The 18,313-nt window shown below is 43.1% G+C and overlaps 1 protein-coding gene across 2 annotated transcripts in view; it reads left to right on the forward strand.

Moving 5' to 3' along the window:
* Window positions 1–18,313, forward strand: part of BABAM2 (BRISC and BRCA1 A complex member 2) — a 383,154-nt gene that overhangs the window by 205,421 nt on the left and 159,420 nt on the right. For both annotated transcript variants that reach the window (XM_084792766.1, XM_084792765.1), the window contains exon 7: window positions 4,312–4,421. In XM_084792766.1, the coding sequence (XP_084648892.1) occupies window positions 4,312–4,421 (110 nt within the window). The remainder of the gene's footprint in view (window positions 1–4,311; window positions 4,422–18,313) is intronic.

Genomic DNA, 18,313 nt, shown 5'->3' on the forward strand with positions numbered 1-18,313 from the left:
TCAGCCTGAGCTTTGCTATGAACACCATTAGTTCCTATAAAATGCGGTTGTTAGGGCCTGAGGAGCAAGGGGCAGCACTTAGTTTCCAGCCTTCACTGCTGACAGCGACTGCATAAAAGCAGGTTCCAAAGTTATCATCAAAATCAAATAAAAGGCAGGAATTCATACTCACTACTTTATCAGCTTGTACATTCAGCAAACACTGAGGGTTTGTCTTGCCAAATACTGTGCTGTCACCTTCCACAGACCACTTTTGTCCCACCTGCCTTCTTCCTCAGTATGAGTAAGCAAACAAGCAGAAAGTCATGTTTCCTCATGTCATGATACCTACAATATATTCCAGAGGAACTACAAACCTACATGGAAAAATACAGCATTAAATGAAAAGACTACAGCAACGGTTATATTCCCTCAGTTATTTCACTTGTAAAAATATCTAAATGTTCTGTGACATTGGAGGAGCGTCAAAATAAACGCCCAAAACTAGGATGGGAGACAGCATTGCACATGTTGCAGGAGGTGGTGAGCAGGTTATTAGCCAGTGCACAGTGTCCGAACACCGTAAAGACACATCTGCAGTGGGTTCCGTGAGTTAGGGAGCAGAGATGTGGATGTCCAGTAAGCAAGCAGGGAGTTGCCTCACTTAGCACTGGCTCCAGGGCTCAAGCTGCCAATATGAAGTCAGAAGACGGATAGGCTGCTAACAGTGCTACATGTTACTCAGAAGGGAGGAAAACAGGCCCTTTCACACCGTTGGGGATATATTTTGGCCCAAATCTTCATTTCTGCAAATTATTCAGTTTAAAATATCTACTACATTCCAGTGAAATATCAGGTATTCATGACCTGTAAGCTTAGTTTTGGATACTTATTAAGAAATAAGTATCTCACTACTAAAGACATATACGCTTATCAAAGTGTTGTGTAGTGGCTAAGAGTTGCAAGCAGCATGAAGGCCTGTTGCTAGGGAAATGGTGAAATGAAAGTTACATCCGTGCGTGATGGGGTGAGGTGTGTGGCTACTGAAAACGCCATGAGCAGAATGACGTGTATAATATCATCCCATTAGAGAAAGCAAAGCAGAAGACTGAAGAGGTGTGTGGGGCTGTGTGTATGCATGCATATGCTTATGAGTACAGGGAAAGCTGTTAGTATTGATTATTTTGAAAAATAAGTGTTAAGATGGGAGAGGAAGAACTAATTTTAAAATGAATTTCTATATAGTTGGGCTTGTTTTTAAAAATGACTAATTTTTTTATAATGTAAAACCAAATAAGCAAAGGAAAAGAAACAACTTAAGATATTAAAAAGAAAGAGATGGAAATGGAGGGGCCAGAAGCCTGAGACAGAAAACCAGAACAGTAATTTTTATAATTAATGAAGAAAGGAAGAAAGAAAAGAGTAGTTGGAGGCAAGTGACCATGTGGCCAAGAGCTGCTAGAGAGCAAATAAGATGAAGGCAGACAAGCTCTGGCTGTGTTAAGAAGGGGTCCTGCCTGGGAGGAGTTACAGTGAACCAACAGAGCCGTAAGCTACTGCAGTTACTGCAATGGACAGTGCTTCTCTGTGTAGCCTTAGCTGTCCTCGAATTAGCTCTGAAGATCAGGCTGGCCTCAAACTCACAGAGATCCGCCTGCCTCTGCCTCCCGAGTGCTGGGTCTAAAGGCATGAGCTACCACTGCCCAGCTGAGACAGGGCTTTTTAAAACTCTTTCCATTCTTAGGCCCTTTTGATCTATATCAAACATTTGTTGATGTTATAAGGAAATATATTTCAAAGAAAGTTTTTGTTAAACACATAATTTTACCAAAAGCAAAAGCAAAATTTGCATAATGGCGAGGTGGTACACTTGTCTATCTTTACATAAAGAATTAAGTCTGGGATATTGGAGTTGATGGACATTCTAATTCTATCACCTTCAATTTTGAGGGCACTTCCTTGTATATGATACTAGATACAAAGTGGCAGAAGCATGGTCTGAATTTAGGACCAATTTAGAGATCATTGAAAATTCTGTCCTCATTCCAAACCAGAATTCATTGAGGTGGGTTTTTTTTTTTCAAATGAAACTCAAGTCAGCAATTCAAACAACAGTTCTTAAAATCAAAGATTCTAACACAGTATAATCTTAAAACACACTGATTTGTTACTTACTGGGACTGTTGAAGAAAAACAGTCTTTGCTTTCTATAATTTGATCATTGTGTTTGTATAAAACCACCACAGTTCATAACATAACGGTGTCTCAAGTCTGAGCCTAAGTGCTTCAGTTTCTTGGTATGTATGTTGTGATGGCATATATAGTACAAGGTGCGCACACTGCACGTTAGGACCAAGACATCACGAGGTTGCAGGATGCCTGGTGGTCTAGCTCTGCTCGAAACACCTTGGATGCACTTTGCATTTGGCTTTGAATTAAATTTCAATTATTGCCTGTTCAGAAACTTTTTCCTTTGGTCAAAATTACTCTCTCAGTTAGTTACCATGAGCCTACTTCATCGAGTCCAGCACATTTACCCTTCTCCTCTTTCGTCTGTACTTACCAAGAGCGGGCCATTTGGCGAGGCAGAGAGGTCTGGGCCCGTTAAGGCAGTCCATTTTGCAGCTGTAGTTCTCACACACTGCAAGTGCCCCAGGGGCCTGCGATCATGTGAGTGTGAGTTGTTCATTGGTGTTTCCCAGCTTTCCGTGCTTGATGTGTTTCTCCACGTAGCCCCTTGCCTGTCTCGGCCACGCATGCTCAAGACACTTCCACGTGTTCGTTGTGCACCAGGCCAGCGAGCAAATTCTGTAGCAGGTAGATGGAGGACATGGGGCCAAGGCCAAAGCACTGGAAGGCTTGGCCATGGAGATGGCTGCAGCAAGTGGCAGCTGTGTGTTCCTACCTAACCCTCACTTCTTGGTGCTTCTTAATTTTTATTCTTAAAAGATGGGAGAGCCTTGATGATCTTTGTCCCTGTGCATACATGTCACACGTGTGCATTTTATCGGCACAATAAGAAAGCGGGCACGGATACTGAAGCTGTTCAAGCTGAGCGTTGTGCGTTGACCAGCTCCCAAGATGCAGGAAAGGGAATGGGGTTTGGACCGATGAAGGGCCCTGCCGGAGGCCCTCAGTGCTCAAACACAGTTCAAGCCTAGGCTGGGACCCCTTCCTTTTTTGCCTGAGTCCCCACCCCATCCCCTAGGACCTGTGAACTGAGTCAGAAATACAGGTCAGTTCCCATGAGGAGAATGATAATCTAGTTCGGGTGTTTTAGGTTTTTGTATTTGACTTGGAGCCACAGCCAGGTTATTAGGGGTTACTGAAATGTGGTGTGGAGAGATTACAGTCAATATGCCTTAGAGTTACTCTGATTCAGCATTTTATTCAGAACCCTGGCAGACAACTTAGTACTTGGCAATAATCATAAAGCACATGCATGTAATTAAAAGTTCCCAGTTTTGATGCAGTGCACTTCATCCATGCATAGTCACCACTTCCTTGAATTAGTTCTTGATTTCAGCTGTGAGTCTGATATTTAATACTTATTCAGTTTTCCATTAACCTCAAGGTGTCCCCTGGTAGATTGATCAGTAATTATCATTCTTAGATTAATAGGGAGTTGGCTTTAAAATAATCTCATAACTGGACATATATGACAGGTGTGTGTTACAGTTCCGAGGTAAACCATCTATAATCACTTTGTTAAGTAGGTGTGCACCTACCCCACCCAGTCTTTTGTTTATATAGTGGCATACTTTATACTTCATGGGAATATAGCTCATGGTTTTTTTTTTCTATTTAAATAACTCATAACACACTATAAAGCTTGGTATAATGAGATTATTTGGCCCATATTTTAACATTTTGCTTGGGTATAAATTATGTCTGTAGCAGTGCTTCCTGGAATGTGTTTACTATGCCTCTGTCTAATTTGTTACCATCAGGTTCACTCCCCTGCCTCACGGGGGATGTGGGAGCAAGTGAAGTAGCTGAGGGCTGTGTGCTTTACTATGGTAGGCTTTGGTCAAGAAGTTCGGAGGCACCACCCTTGAGGAGGGAGGCAGTGGTATGCTGAGCCATTGGTTTGGATGAAGACGACTCACAACCATGGCCTCGTGCCAGCAGGCTGTGGGAGCCCATCCTGATAAGATTCTGCAGTAAGCAGGGCATGATGGGGCATGCCTGTCACCCTGGCATTCAGGAGGCTGAGGTAGGAAGATCTTGAATTTGAGGCAAACCTGAGCGGCATAATGAAACCTCATCTCAAAAAACCCAAAGTGTTCCGAGAACAGGTGCTCATGTTGTGTTTTTCCCTTCCTTTCTAAGGATGTAAATGAAGACCCTGGAGAAGATGTGGCCCTCCTTTCTGTCAGTTTTGAGGATACTGAAGCCACCCAGGTGTACCCCAAGTTGTACTTGTCACCCCGAATTGAGCAGTAAGTGTCAGTACCATTGCTATTGAGACAGATGCTTCAACCTAGTAATCCATTTGTCTTTTCTTTTATAAAGTGTGAGCTTTTAAAATTGTTTTAGTTTTCTTCTCTTAGAAATTTCTTTATTGAGGGTTTTTAAAAAAGGTATGTGTGTGTATGTGTACATGAATGCAAGTACACCAATTGCATGTGTGTACCAAGAGAGTCTAACCAGGGCATTAGATCCCCTGGAACTGGAGTTACCGGGAGTTGTAAACTGGGCCGTGCAGGTACTGAGATATGATCCAGGTCTTCTGCAAGAGTGGCCAGCGCTCTTAACTGCTAAGCCATCTAGCGCTGGGGTGAAAGTTTTGATGGCACAGTACATGTGGATAGTATTTACAAGTGTCATCTTTCAGTGAATTGTAGTCATGCAATTTATGGTCTCTATTTTGTGCCTTTGAATTCTTGAAAGAACTATAGGTATACCAAATCCAAATTGTTACTCTCTCAGGGTATCCTCAGGGTTTATTATAAATCAGCAGCTGTAGCCTGAAGAGGACTGTTGAATAATGTCTACCCTAACTTAGATATTTGAAACTGTCACTTATTTGTGAAAATGTAACCAGTTTCTTTAAGATATTAAGCAAAAAGTTAATCAGAAACCAATAATGGTAATATTAAAAGTAGATAGTTTAAAATGATGTTGTTTGAGTTCTTTCTTTGTTTAAATAGCTCTCTATGGTTTTATGCAATGTCCAGTCACATAGTGAAAACAGTTTGCTGCCATACTTGTGTTCCAACCAACTAGCTTTCTCTTTAGTAATGAGTCTGAAAAGACTCGCTTCCCAGTGTGCTCACTGTTGGCTAAATGCTTTAGTAGCGGATTCTACTTCAAAGGAAGCTGAGGTTCATTGGAAATGGATTATAAGCAGATTTGGTTGGGAACTTCTGACAGGACACATTTTTCATCAACAGAGAACTTTTTACAGGTTTTGACTGCAATGCATTACTAACGTTCTCTGTAAGGCATTTAGTCAGGGTTGGCAGATTTCCGTCTGAGCATAGATGTGGTTGCCATCCGACATGAATATGCCGAGCCATTTTCATGCTCTCTGACCTCAGTTGCTCTAAGTTATGAGTCATGGACGCCCCATCTTACAAATTGATACGATGCAGCTGCTCGTACCCAAATGTGGGAGATTGTAGAAATCAGTTGTGTGCAGGCATTCTCTCATTTATTTATATGTCTTTGATAACAACTGGAGGGGGGTTTTACAGTAACAAGTACTGTATTTTGCCCTGCCCAGCATATGAATCTTTAACTTAAAATACTGGCCCATGCTAATTAGAGGCCATCATCTGGAGGCAGCGATGCAGTCTAACATGAAGAGGTTCTGCAGGGAGGAGAGCAGCATATACCCAGATTCTGGTCCTTAGCAACCAGTGAAGTGTTAACCCCTCTGGTGCGCATTTAGTAATGTTATTCTTAGAGTTATATTTACTACTGTTCATAGAGCATCCGGTGTAGGGCCAGGCACCGGTGCAACCCTCACCAGATGATAGCTGTTAAGTGCTGTCAGTGTTGCTACTAGAGTCCATGGCAAATGAAAGAATGAGTGGGTAGTCCACAGGAGAGAGTCAGAGCAGAGGTAGAAAGGATGGGTATCACACGGATGCACACTAGTTCCAGACACTCAGTAGGAACTTAATGCGTTAAATTCAGATGTTTCAGTGATGAGAAAGTTAAAGGAAAACATCTCAAGATGTCTGAGAAATGAGTATGTTAGTTAACTATAGACAAGCAGTTGCCCTCTGGGAGGAATGTTGTTGTAAAGTAACTGGTTGGGCCTCACGTAGTCAAGGTAAGTTCTGCCTCTGGGCTGTTTCCTTTTAGTTAGAAATCGTATCTCACTACATTCCCCAGGCTGGTCTTACACTCATTATGTAGCCCAAGCTGGCCCCAAACTTGGAAATCCTCCCACGTCAGCCTCCTGAGCTGCTAGGATTGCAGACCTGTGCCACCAAGCCTAACGAGAAAGGCGTCTTTGTTCTCCTGAACTGAAGCCAGGTTATTTCTTTGAAGTGATGGTGCCTACTTGCAAGAAAGCTTGTTAAATAAAATCCTTATTCTAAACACCTAACATGCGTCAAGACAGTTGATTAAGGAAAGGTATATTTTAAGTCACTTTTCCTATTTCTAAATGATCTGTTAGTTCGAGGACAGCCCGTGTCTACCGAATGAGTTCCAGGACAGCCAGGGCTCCGCAGAGAAACCCTGTGTCGAAAAAAGCAAAACCCAAACAAAACTCCAGCTCTCAGTGTGCCCTCCTTAAATGGAGGACTGGCTATAGCATGTCTTTCCTACCACTTTTCTCTTGTTCCCCTCACTTAGTCTGTCTTTTCAGCTGCAGTGTTCTCAGTTCATCAACTTCTTCCTACTGTGCCTTTGCTGGTTAAAGCTGATCCTTCTGTACATGGTGTCCTTTGTAGTATTCTCCCTGTCCTGGTGGAATGCACATGTCCTATGGCTTTGTTCCAGTGCCCTACCGACGCTGCCTCTGAGCACAATCTACCCTTCCCATCACACGAAATTTGTTTCCATCTTACCATCTACTTCCGTGTAATGCACATTTCTCTAATCCTTTGCTGAGCTGCACGCTCCTCAGAGTGATGAATATGTCTATGTACCATTCCCACAGTGCCTTGCACAACAGCGGCTTAATTTCGACAGTTTTATAAGTTAATATGTAATTCTAACCCCCAATTTAGAATGGCTATAGTAAAAGCTTTAAAATGTTTCTTGGTTAATACAAATTCATCTGATGTAACTATATTTCTAATGCAAAAGTAAACAAGCAGACAATACTCTCTCTTCAAGTGGAGCTTTTCAAAATAAGACTTTAGCGAAGGGTTAAGATGGGGGTGGTAAGCTTTGTCGGGGCTTATGCATTTGCTAAATTGATTCCAACAGTTCCCTAATTCCTTCTCTGGGGTTCAAGTTCTGGAGATCTCATTTGCCTACAGTCCACTGAAGTTTGAAAATATTAAACAGGAAAGTTTAGAAATAAACAATTCATTGCCTTTAATTTGTGCCATCCTGAGAAGCCTTATGGAATCCTATGTGGTCCTGCTCCATCCTACCTCGGATAGGAGTCACCTGTTTGCTCAGCTTTGCCACGCTGCATATGCCCCCTACCTGTTAGTCATTAGAAGATACCTTGACTGTCAAATTGGCTGTCATGGCACCACAGCGGATGTTTTCAGGAAACCCTGTTTTACTTAATGATGGCCCAAAGTGTACAAGTGGTGATGCTGGTAGTTCAGACATGCCAACAAGATGCCCTGACTTGCTTAAAGTGATTTCACTTAAAGTGGGAAGGTGAGAGTCTTCAACTCATGGGCTGGACACAGTGGCACATGAGTTTAAATGTCAGCACTTGGGAGGCAGAGGCAGGAAGAGGATCCCTGTCAGTTTGAGGCCATTCAGGAGTACACAGGGAGACTCTGTCTCAAAAGTAAAGAGAAGAGAAGAACACCAAGTTTCCAGCTTAATTAAAAAAAAAAAAAAAAAAAAGGAGGAAAAAGCCAAATGTTGGACCTGCTTAGTTCTACAGAAAGCAAATCTTGTTTTCATGAAATTGTGGAGGAAAAACCCATGCTAGTTATCTCTTCTATTTTAAACTACAGAAGTTGCTATTGCTCTGTTTTGTTTTGGCTATTGTTAACGCCATACTTCATACTTACAAATTAAAATTTGTAATAGTTAAATATATATATATATATCTCAAAATGTAGACATACCCAGTGCAGTTCAGCACTCTCTGTGGCTTCAGGCATCTACAGACCGTCCTGGAGCATGTCCCTGATGGGCAAAGGGGACTGTTGTGTCTTTAGCTAAGTCTTGCAGAGTTCAAAGCATAGAAGAGGAGGAATGCCATTTCAGGAAGCAGATGGCCAAGGGATTAATCTTTGAGAAGTGAGTGGAGGGGACTAGTATTATCTAGGACATTGTGCTAAGCTTTCATTTGTCACCTACGGTTTGTGCTGTGCAGCCAACTCTTAGCTATCCAGGTATCACCTGTTGATTCAGACATGTAGAGTACTTTGTGGATTCATGGAGAACGCATCCCCCACTAGACTTGCCTGGTGGCTGCCTTAGCTGAGGGTCTGATCCTTTCAGTTTCTGCTCTGATGCTTTCTGAGAAGTCCCAAGCACCATGCAGGATGTCACGCAGGCAGAAGCTCCCGGAGACCATGAGCCTGTTACACAGTATTTCAAAGTGGTCAAAAGAAGTCTTGCTTCTCCACCTCCCAGTGCATGGGCAGAGGAAATTCCAGGCCTGTCTGGCTATTACCATCTGCCCCAGCTTGTCTGTGCAGTAGGCAAGGATATTAACTAGTCCCAGAAATAGAAAGAGAAAAATACTGCTGACGGTGTTGTCATCACATGAAGGAAAAGGGATCAATTTGTTGTACTCACAGGTTCTAACGACAGGAGTACCAAATGTCCCCAAGTTAGACAAGGCCAATGAAAAGGAACATCTGTTAGATCCATTGGTCAGAACCCCCCCAAGCACATTATGGCTTTATGACGCTCTCAAGTCTGTTTTTCCAGGACCCAGGAATAGTTGCCTGGTGCCTTTGACAGCCTGTCACACATGGCTTGCATGCCCTCGTGGTGCTGAGATGCCTATTGTCTTCAAGCCTCCCACTGTGCATGTATATAGATTGCAGAATAAACACTTCTGAGAAGAACGTTGTGTTCTTCATGCATGAGGGACATTTGTGAAATAAACAGATTTCATGTACTATACATTTGCTTCCCAAGGAATCAAAACCAGCCCTTTGACTTAGCTCGTTGAAAGACCGAAGCCAGTGTGAGTTATGCAAAAGAGAAGGACGAGGGCAAGGACAGCGAGGAAGCGGATTAGCTAGTGGTCAGAAATGCAAAATATTAGGTTTTGATTGCATATTAGAAAAGGGAAAAATTGTTCCTGAACCAGTTGCCTTGCTTTTTCCTGGCAGAAAGCTGCAAATGTTAAGATTACACCATCAGAGCTGGCACTAAGCATGCCGTACCATCCCTTCGGCCCTAGACTGTTGGCAGTTCCTGCAGTGAGACGAAAGGTGAAATGGGCATCCGGGACAGCCCAGTGCTCGTCTCTGAAAGGTGTGGGCCCTTTTCTTGGCTCCAGCCAGGGTATAGGAGTGGTTTGAAGAAAACCAGCCTTGTCACTCCCAGCGCTGTTCCCACTCAATGCATAAAAAGAGGACTTCAGCCCCTGAGGCAGCCCAGGTGGCATCTTTCACAAGTACAGAATTTGTTTTTAGAACTTTTTGTTGTTAAGTTACAGTCCGCCTTGGAAATAAGTACGCAGAGCTTACCAGCTCATAAACGTCCACCCAGAGTGTGGCCTGTGTGGCTCACAGGCATGTGGTCATTCTTCGGCAGGAGCAACCCTGCAGGAACTGACCAAGTGCGGGGCCCTTTGCTAGTGTGCCAGAGGCTGTCAAGATAAATGTGATGTGGCCCTGTGCCCTAGTTTGCTTAGAGTACAGTAAGAGGCATAAAAACAACCGCAAGTTGCAACTTGTGGTTTGTGAAGAAGACGCAGAGAGACTTGGCACCAGAGCCCTCTGTTCCCCAGTCTCTGGGTGACGAGCATGGCTCAAGTGATTTTTGAGCTCCATTGCTTCTTCTGAAAAGGCAGCGCAGCTCTGTGTTCATTGTACCTACTCCAGTGAGACAATGGGAAAGGGCCTCGAAGTCAATGCCCAGTGTTTTCGAGTTGTAGAAATAATTTGGAAAACTTAATAATCCTGTAAAGGCTCAGAGGGGGTTGCATTCCCGTCTAGCCTGATAAAGGCAACTCAGGAATGTTCCTGAAGGCCTAGCTTTTCTAATGCCATGTGGCTTCTCTAGAAATTAAATAAGCAACATAGTGACAAATATATGTTTAGTACTTTCAGATGGTCAAGTTGCTATTCACTTTACCATATGATGCTCATAATGGTGTTCCTGGCATGTGTTCCACAGAGAGCTTTCCCTGCCCTGTTACCTGGCCTTCTTAGACCCTTCCTGGTCTCCTTCACTGACTGTTTCATTTTTCAGCTCATTAAATGGTACTGAGTTGTGTTCCCATGCTTGTATCACTTGACCAACTAAACTTCTTGTTTTTCCTTGGAGTGTTCTTATGTGTGTGTTAGTTCAGGTGTGTGCATGCCACAGCACACACATGTGGAAGTCAGAGGACAACTCTAGGGAGTACGTTGTCTCCTGCACCTTACAGGGTCTGAGAATCAAACTCTGGGGTATCAGACCTGTGGGCAAGTGCCTCTATGGGCTAAGCTGTCTCACCAGCCCCCTAGATAATTTTCTTCCTTTTTAACTTTTTGAGAGTTTTGTTTATTTTATGTGTATTGGTGTTTTGTCTGATTGTATGTCTGTGCACCATATGTGTGCAGTGCCTTTGGATGCCAGAGGAGGTCAGATCTTCTGGAATTGGAGTTACAGATGGCTGTGAGCCACCATGTGAGTGCTGGGAACCAAATGCAGGTCCTCTGCAAGAGCATCAAGTGCTCTTAACTGCAGAGCCCTCTCTCCAGTCTCCCCCAGCCCCCAGGTCATTGTCATGGCCTTCTTTGTAGATGACTCAGTGGTTTTTATTTCTAATATTAATTTTTCCCCTAGCTTAAAAACTACTTTCTAGCCATTTGATGGACATCCATGTTTGTATTCCATTGTCACCTCAAATTCAAGTGTCTAACACTGAGCATGGTGGCATTCCTTCCTGATTCACTTCATGTTCCTCTGCTTCTCTTGGGAGCCCAGGTGCTGCATGTCACAGGCACCTGGCACCCTCTCTCCTTCATGAACCAGCAGTGGCCTAATGGCAGAACCCACCCTACCGTCCGTGCCTCTTGCTCGTTGGCATGCCTGCCATCATGTGGGTCTGTCCTTCTGGTACCATGACTCTTGATTCCTGCTCTCTCCCTCTTTGACTCTAGTTAACTCCCAGCTTTAGCTTTCAGTTTTTTTCTATTTGTCACAGAACTGCTACTGTCTGCTGAGGTTCCACTCACACACTATCCGTGCTCAAACAGTCCTCTAGCTGTTCAGTTAGCAGCCTGGCAATTCTGTGTGGCTGCTTTACTCACCTTCCCACCGTCATCTGGACATTACATACACAGCCTGTCATTTAGCCAAATGTTTTGACATCTTCTTCAGCAGGCTTTGTGTTTTTTTTCTACTTTTGCTCAGACTAGTCCTTGTTCCAGAGCATTACATTTGGTCCCTTCCCCTGCAGGGTCCACAAATGGCCTACCCATCTTTTTAGGTCTTCATGGGCCATCTTCTCTATGGAACTTTCTTTACTACCTACCACATACCTTCTATTAGGACCATACCTTTTCCTCCCATGTCCCTGGCTCTCTTGGCAAGCCCCACTACCCACTAATATAGCCTTCCAGAAGGGTAGAAGTTGGTTATCTCTGTGCCCAGCAAGCATATGGTCTCCATAACTGTTTCTCATTCTTGTTCCTGTATCTTGTAGCCAGTAGCTAGCTTCCTGGCCATGCTTCTGGGAGGATGGACTTTATTGGAGCACTGTCTCGCCTGACCCTGCAGGATGGATTTTATTGGAGCACTGTCTCATCTGAACCCTGCATGTGGCTCGTGTGGTTTTGGTCTCATGAAATTTGAACTTAGAGTTTCTCATCTCCTCCCTGGCCTCCTTTTGCCCACTGTGCTGGTGACAGACATGGCCTTTTAGGACATAGGGATGGCTTATACATAACCCAGAGGCTGGGGCACATTGAAATTTAATTCAGGCTTTTGAAAAGGGCATAGGGACCTGAAAATTAAAGTAATGCTATTTGAAATTAGAGGCAAGAATACTACATCCAGACAAATCAGATAGAATAAAAAATCTAATTCAATAAGAAAATTCACTATATTGTGGTTTTACTCAAATGTTTCACTGATTTTAATATCTGGCATGATGGAACATATTATTTTAGATGTTCCAAAATGTCTTTTTTTGAGACTTGGCCTTATGTGTCCTAGGTAGCCTCGAACTCACTATAGCCACAGATGATGTTAAACTCTTGATCCTCTACTTCCTGCACCTCCCAGGTGTTGGGCTCATGGGTGTGACCACCCTGAGTGCCTTTTCAAATGTCTAACTTTGAAAATGAGTGACTAAGCACTGATTGGTTGGCAAAAGAAAATATAAATCTTGTCTTTGAAAAAAAAATAATCTTTTGCCGATTGTCTCAATAAAAGAGGCCCATGTCACCAGAGGTAATTTGGGGTTGGAGTTTAAGTACTAGCACAGCATAGTAAACATGACTTAATTTAGCCTTGTTCATGTTTACGTGAGTCACTCAGATAATCCTATAATAAATATTGTGCTCCTGGAGAGGGTTTCTCCTTTGATAAATACACAGCCCAGTGTATGCTAAGACCACCGTCTGTCCAGGGAGATGTGTATCTGCTCTTGGTGGAAGGAGCTGTCTTATCCTCTAGGGGCTTAAGTTGCTCCTTTTACTGGCCTGGGAGCAGAGCCAGATGGGTTCTTCATGACTAGAATGGAATTCTGAAAAGTTCAGCTAGTTTTCATTAGTGAGTTTGGCCGGTTGTCTAGCCTGTGCCTCCCAGAACATCAAGAGCTCGGCCTTTGCTGTGAAACATTTCAAACAGACTTAGATGAGGGAGATCAGTCAGCCCCTAACTGTCATATGTTTGGCAACTTTCTATGTGCAGTTTCCCCCTCCCCAGCCCGGAAGTTAGTGCTAGCTCAGTGGTTTTGTTTAGGGAGAAAATACGACTTTAGGAATGAGATGTGTACACATCTGTGATAGCTCAAATCTCCTCTGCCCTCAGACACTTCTGTGCCTGACCTCTTCAGTACCCATGTCCTTTCTGCTGTGTAATGACCAGCCTAAGCTAAGCTGGAATACACACCACATCTTTATCCAAAAGAGGAAGCCTCACATTTTCTGCCAAGCACCTCAAGGATATGGACCTGTGTTTTTCTTGCAGGGAGGATGTGAAATTTGTGATTTTCAATTGAGCACTATTTGTTACTTGTAAAGCTGTGAGCATTGGTCATGTCTATTTGATGTACTTGCTGTTCATCTGTATTTATTCACAAGTAGGAAAATACTCAGCAGAAAGTCTAAGACATAGAGTGATGGTTAACAAAACCCTGGGCAGTTTTATAGGTAGAACCAGAGAAGTCAGAATGTGGAAGAAGAAATGTTCTGAAATGTTCCAGAACTGGTGGAGGATGCCAACCTTGAGTCGGGAGAAGTAGGATGCCTAGTAAACAGTATAAATTAAAGAAGTCTGCACCCAGACTGCAGAGCACTGAAGACTAAGTGAATACACAGTTGAATGGATTGCCACAGAGGATCTGATGAGGACCGCGGCCTTTACTCTAGAGAAATGAATACAAACCCAAGGTTTAAATATAGTTTTGAAAGTATCAGGCTCTCCTGTAGCCATTTCGTGTACCTCATTAACATGCAAACTCTGGGAAGGTGAATATGATCAAAGTATATTATATACATGTATGGAAGTGTCACAACAAAACCCATTATATTACACAATTAACATATGCTAATAAAATAGAAAACGATGTATGAATAAAAACTTAACAAGGTAGATTGTTTTAAGGGAAAATTGCCATGTAACCCTGCCCACCCCCTCCCACTCCCTGGGTCTGCTCTCCTACGTTTGCTTTTATTAATGGTTTAGTATTCTCCTAGTGATCTCAGCCATTTTCAACCTCCTCCTCATAGTTGTTTTCCATCTACACAACTAACTGCTAGTTGACTTTGCTTCCTTGCTGTCTCTTCACGGTCTTCTTACCCTCTCTTCAGCCTTCCCTGGAGCTCACTTTTTGCCACACTAAGCTTCCTAAAGCAGAGCTCCATCCCTGTCCCTTTCCCTTCTGCACCCTTTGTGCCTCTCTGCTGAACATGTCAGGCTAGGACATGCTGTATCATCGTGTCTGAGATGTCTCAGTGTCCATCCTAACTGCAGCCCTCTGAGAACCATGCGTTCAGATGCCTGAACCAGAGCAGGGGTAGGGACTCCGAAGCACTGCCCTTCCCTCGAAGGGATAGGACTATATACTGCTTTGAAAGATTTTTTTCCAGCAGGATTAGGGGCTTTTAGCAGGAGGGCTCTAGGTCGCCTAGTTGCTATCTCACTATTATATGTGTTATGTGTGGTGTGTGCCTCAGTCTCCCCCATGGCCTGGATGACTGGCCTTGTGCATATGCTGAATGACACTCGAGTTGCCCTAGTCATATGGCTATTCAGACTTTCCTGCTCTCCATTTCTTGCGCCTTTGGATTAAACTATAATTGAAAGTCACTGTCCTCTCCTTAGAGTGGGGACTGGCCTCCTGGCATTTTCAGGCTGCTTGCTACTCTACAGAGAGTAGTCCCTTAAAAGCAGAAACCTGATCTCATCTCTCTCTCAGGTCAAAACACAGCGCATTGTTTTTCCTCCCATCAGCACGTCCAGCTCGGTGCTTTTGCCTGCATCTCTCTGACATGGCCTCCACCCCCGCGAATATCCAGCCCATCACCAGATGTGAGCATGCTTTTCTTCATGCCGTCTTCGTCTGGACTCCACCAAGCCTTTAGTTGCTCCTGTCTTAGTGCTTCAGTGACTCATCCCCTTTAATCTTTTGTGTCAAATACATGCTAAGAGTAGAAAGCAATGTATAAAATGGTGACTTAGAATTATGAGTGCTGTGAGCGGGTCTTCCAGTCCTTTCTAAGTGTGAGGGTAGGAGAGCTTAACTACAAAGAGACAGAGCATTTTGAGTGATACAGTTGTTCTGTGTCACAATTGTGGTAGATATACAATTCTCTATTTTTCAAAACCCAAATGATTATACACTACAAAGAATGCACTGTGCGAAAGATAATTTTTAAAATGTTTCACAGACTCCTAGAAATGAGAGAAATATTTTATATTAGGAAGTTATAAATTCATAATGCTTTCTTTCTTTTTTGAGTTAGGGTCTCACCATGTACCTCAGGCTGATCTTGATCCCTCCGTTCTCCTGTCTGCCTCCCAAGCGCTGAAATACAGCAGCTGTGAACTGTCATGGCCAGCTCTCATAACACCTTTAAAAACTTTTTTTGGTTTGGTTTGGTTTTTTTCAAGACAGAGTTTCTCTCTGTAGCCTTTGCTGTCCTGGACTCACTTGGTACACCAGGCTGGCCTGGAACTCACAGAGTGCCTGCCTCTGTCTTTCAGAGTACTGGGATTATAGGCATGTGCCACTACCCCTGATATTTAAAAACATTCTATTAATCACAAAAGCATGACACATACATACTACGTATTTATATAAATATATATTATTTATATATATATCCATTGTACATGTGCCGAGTGCATGTGGGTGTTATCATGTGTATACATGATACATGTAAGCTACTTATTTGTGTGTGTATGTGTGTGTGAATGCATATACATATGCATATATATGCATATATGCATATATATATTCATACACTGTCTTAGTCAGCTTATATTGCCAGGGAAAAATATCATGAACAAGGTAGCTTAATTATTTAGCAGAAATTTATTTCCTCATGATCACAGTGGCAAGATTGTCAAAGATCAGAGTCCCAAGACTTGGTGTTTAGTATCAAGGAATCAAAATTTGGGGTCTAAAAGCTAGATGTGTGGCACATGCCTGTAATACTCTGGCATTCAGACTGAAGCAAGGCGATCATAAGTTGAGGCCAGCTGGGGCTGCAGTGAGGCACCACAGTTAAAAAGAAAGATTTGCTGTCTGGCCTTGGTCCCCTTCCTAACTGGCAAAAGACCCCCTACTGCCTATATCCTCGCACGGCAGAGAGACGTGCCCATATGCCTTCATTTTCTTATAAGGCCACTCGTCCCATCACAGTGACTGTACCCTTATGACCTTGCCAAACTGTTTACCTTCCAGAGTATCCAGCCTCCTAATGTTATCACATTACAGCAAGGGCTTGAGCATATACATGTAGGTGACAAGAGGCTGGAGAGATGGCTCAGCGGTTAAGAAGACTCATTACACTTGCAGAAGACCTCGGTTTGGTTCCCAGCACCCCATGACAATCACTCACACGCATCCATAACTCTGGGTTAAGGGTACTGACACACATTTCTGACTTCTGCAGGCACCAGGCTTGAACAGCATGCACATCCATGCATATAGACAATACACTCGTACACATAAAATAAATACACCTAAAATATTTAAATTTTAGGTGGCGGGGGATGGAGTGATGACTCAGTGGTTAAGAGCACTGCCTGTTCTTCCAGAGGACCCAGCTTCAATTTCCAGCACCCACCCACATGGCAGCTCACAACTGTAACTCCTGTTTTAGGGGATCCTATGCCTTCACACAGGCACACATGCAGGCAAAACACCAGTACACATGAAATAAAAATAAATTTAAAAAAGATTCTTAAAAACAAAACAAACAAACAAAAAAGAATCATCTAACCTGAGCCTGTAGGGTCTCACAGAGACTGAAGTGCCAACCAGGGAGCAGGCGTGGGACTGAGCTCGGCCCTCTGAATATGTTACAGTTGTGTAGCTTGGTCTTCTTGTGGGACTCCTAACTGTGGCAGCGGGGGCTGTCTCTGACTCTGTTGCCTTGTCTGGCCTTTATAGGAAAGGAGCGCCTAGTCCTACTACAGCTTGATAGCCAGAGCTGGTTGATGTCCACCAAAGTTGGCCCTTTTCTGAAGAGAAATGGAGGAGGAGGAGTAGATGGGGCGGAGACTGGGAGGACAGAGGGGAAAGTTCAGGTGGGATGTAAAAGAAACAAAATTAAAATATAAAATTTCAAAAACCTAAACTATTTAAGTTTTAGGTGACAAATACATCAGTCTACGATGGCCACAAATGTCTGTATGTGTTACATTTATTCAATGTCTACACGGCATTTGTTCAGTTAGTGTGCAACACAGTAGGTAAGCTCTTTTATCAATTCTGTGGCCCCGTAGTGTTATGAAATAAACAGACTTGGAATGTTTGTTGTAGAGGGTAAATAAACAAGTGATCATTTTTTAAAGAATCCTTTATTCAAATGTATTAATTTTTGCTTAAGTAAAAGAACATTTTTACCTCCTTCAAAATAGCTAACATAATTACTATGTTAGGAAGGCCTTTTGCCTATTGTTTTGTCTCATAGTGGGATGACAGAGTCATACAAAGCTCTGTCACTCTTTTGCGCCTTCCCACTCAACATAAACACCTAATATAGTTCATGCCATACATGGGAAAAAGAGCTTACGAGGGAGCAAGGCCCGACACTTGGGAGTACTTGTGTTTTGGCTCTGACTTCCACGAAGCTTTATGGCTCATCTCTTCTCCTTTCCAGGCCCTTGGCTCTGAGAGGCACCATTATTTTCTCTCACCAGTCTGTTTCTATGTCCCCGGTGATGAAAAAAGTGTCATCTCCTTAGTTTTTAGAATAGTATGGGGGTGTAGACATAGAAATGCATGTCATGTGGGTTTTAATGTCGCTCATTTCCTTCCTAAAAAGTACATTGACGATATCATCCTCGGCATATTTTCAAAGGGTAATTATGTGGTGCCTAAGTAATGCCCTGGCTCCTGATTACAACTGTTGGTGTACGTGGGTAGTGAGTAAGGCTCCTACCACGTAAATTTCTACATGAAGTGGAGCTCCTTGTACTGTTGCTGGAGGAGAAAAGGTAGCATCAGTGTTGTCAGATTTTACAGTGTGGGTTTTATTAGAAAGCATGTAATTTGATCCTGGTATGTCTGATTTTGATTCCCATAATAAAGGGCTAATGATTATATTGGAGTTTTCTACATGTATTAAAATTCAGACACACTGTCTTTTACCAGCAGCACTAATGA

The sequence above is a fragment of the Acomys minous genome (assembly GCF_964271855.1).
Source record: "Acomys minous genome assembly, chromosome: 8".
Lineage (NCBI taxonomy): Eukaryota > Metazoa > Chordata > Mammalia > Rodentia > Muridae > Acomys > Acomys minous.